Raw genomic sequence first — 2,544 nt, forward strand, 5'->3', positions numbered from 1 at the left:
TTATTAATAAAGATGTATTTTTTGTGTTGTTTCTTTTTTTTTTTTTTTTTTTTTTTTTTATGATATTGACTCATTTTACTTAGTTTGTTGTTTTGTGTATGTTTTAATCATGTACAACACTTTGGCCAACGAGGTTGTTTTAAAGTGCTTTAGAAATAAAGTTGTATTTTATTATTATCTGCAGCAGAAAAAAATGTTAGGATGCACATCTACAACATGACTTTTAGAATAACCTGATTCAAGATGGCTGCCACAAACGCACACAAAAATGACTGTAAATCAGTCAATTTTATAGATTTCGTCTTAAACTGTGATGTGGTAGTAGCTGAAACTTATTGCCATCATCTATTCTGAGCACTAACAAACCTCACGAGAGCTTAGTTTGGGGGGAGGGGTGTCAAGTCCTGGTCCTAGAGGGCCACTATCCTGCATGTTTTACTTATTCCCCTGCTCCAACACAGCTGATTCTGTGATTGAACGACCTCTTTACGCTCTCTCTGTTAATTACCCATTTATTTAAATCAGGTGTGTTGGAGCCGAGGAACAAGGAGAACATGCAGGATGGCAGCAGAGTCAACCCTATCTGTCTGTTAGCAAAAATCACTCGTGAACTGCTCCAGACTGAGACTTTCAGGAAATTATTATTGGATGTGCTTCTACAACTAAATAACTTGTGGATCAAACTTGATGACCACAGATAAATGACTTTGAAAAACACAAAAGGGCTGCAATTCATTCAGTCTTATAAATATTGAGCCACAATTCAGTGCAGTTGTAGCAGAGAGTCATTCACATACAGTATACTCTAAGTCAGGGGTCTCCAACCGGTAGCTCCTGAGCTCATTTAAAGTAGCTCTTCAGTGCTTATGAAAAATTAGGAGAAGCAAAATTTTATTTGTCACTGGGCAAACAAACTTTCATTTAATTCCAATCCATCTATAAGATGTCCCTTCCCCTTGGTTGAAGCACATTCATGTAAATTCAGTGTTATTCGTGGTAGTTTCATGTGAATTGAAGACAATGTTTTTTGTGGAAAACAAGCTTATTACAATGGTTTAAGATTAAGTTTAAAGAGTAGCTCTCAGACAATTTCATTTTGTGAAAGTAGCTCTTWAGGACAAAAAGGTTGGAGACCCCTGCTCTAAGTGCTTAGGGGCGTCTCAATCCGATATCAATATCGGACATCAGTCCAACAGCCAAAAAATTAATATTGGATTATATTGGGCTGCATCTAATATCTCTGATATGAACACTCCTTTTTATTTATTTTATGTAATTGTAAAAAATTCTTAGGTTTAAGTTAAAAATTTATGTAGCCCATTGGTTAATAATAAATGGGTCAGTTTTTCTCATGCCTGCTGTTGTTTACTATTGTTCAGTGTTTGACTTGATCAAGACTTGGTGAGATTTCACATTACTAAATTAATAAAAGTACGCGTGAATCTTTCTAATATCGTATCATGTCAATATCTGTATTGGCCAACACTCAAGACTGCAATATCAGTATCGTATCGGCAGTGAAAAAGTGCTGCACATTATGAAAAATCTTTGCTTAAAATTTTAGTGTCAAGTGTTGGAGTCAACAACCACTGGATGGGTTTTAGCGAATACTTCAGCCAGTAACGACTGGGTGTACATCCACAACTGATTCGATTTTGGAGTCAATTCAATTCAAGTTGGTCGCCACAGCTAATCACCATTAGTCAACACAAAAGTGGGTATAACTCAGTCAAGTTTAAAGATATTGGGCTAAGATTTGCTATGCTCTCTTACTGAGAGTTGAGCACGTGATTTATGAGCAAACACCTTCTAACGTTAAGATTGTGCTTTTGAGGTTTGACTAAAACAGCTACAACTCGGTAACTCATAAAAATAAGGTAAAACAATTGTGATTTAGTCAAGAACTGCTATGGTTTTATCTGTTCATTACATTGTCATGACTTAATGCAGCGGTGTTACTTTATTAACAGCATATATAATAGTTATCGCAAATTCCTGAGCAGTTTAGTGAACATAACCACTGAACCATTTATCTTTTCTTATTCCACAGCTCTTTAAACTCACAGAAACTCACTTGGTACTGATCTCTTCTCTCTCCTGGCTTTAGATACCTTTATTTCGAGTACAATGAGATCCGTGAGGTAGATCCTGGCACCTTTGACTCCATGCCCTCCCTCCAATTGTTGTTTCTTAACGCCAACCTGTTGCGAAGCCTCCCGCTCGGCGTGTTCTCCAGAGTCAGTCTGGCTCGGCTCAACCTGAGAAACAATCACCTCCTGCAGCTTCCCATGGAGGGAGTGCTGGAACACCTCAAAGGACTGGTGCAGGTGAGTGCAAAACCCATAAATCACTGACTCTATTTACCGACCGACGCAGGCGGCTGCGTGGAACAAACTTTTCTAATCTGCCAAGTCATGCGTGAGCATTTGGTGTGGATTTAAAAGAACTAATAGACTGCCAACACACGGTTTACTATACGATCAGAGCTTAATGAATCAAATAAAGCAAGTAGAAATCTTGGATCAAGCCCCAGCTGCATTTAAA

The 2,544-nt window shown here is 37.9% G+C and overlaps 1 protein-coding gene across 1 annotated transcript in view; it reads left to right on the forward strand.

The window, feature by feature from the left end:
• LOC106518485 (SLIT and NTRK-like protein 3) overlaps positions 1-2,544 on the forward strand; it is a 29,084-nt gene that overhangs the window by 6,981 nt on the left and 19,559 nt on the right. Inside the window, exon 5 of the mRNA XM_014009797.1 lies at positions 2,108-2,327. Coding sequence (XP_013865251.1) covers positions 2,108-2,327 — 220 coding nt within the window. The remainder of the gene's footprint in view (positions 1-2,107; positions 2,328-2,544) is intronic.

This window comes from Austrofundulus limnaeus, unplaced genomic scaffold (assembly GCF_001266775.1).
Source record: "Austrofundulus limnaeus strain Quisiro unplaced genomic scaffold, Austrofundulus_limnaeus-1.0 Scaffold61, whole genome shotgun sequence".
In the NCBI taxonomy this organism is placed as follows: domain Eukaryota; kingdom Metazoa; phylum Chordata; class Actinopteri; order Cyprinodontiformes; family Rivulidae; genus Austrofundulus; species Austrofundulus limnaeus.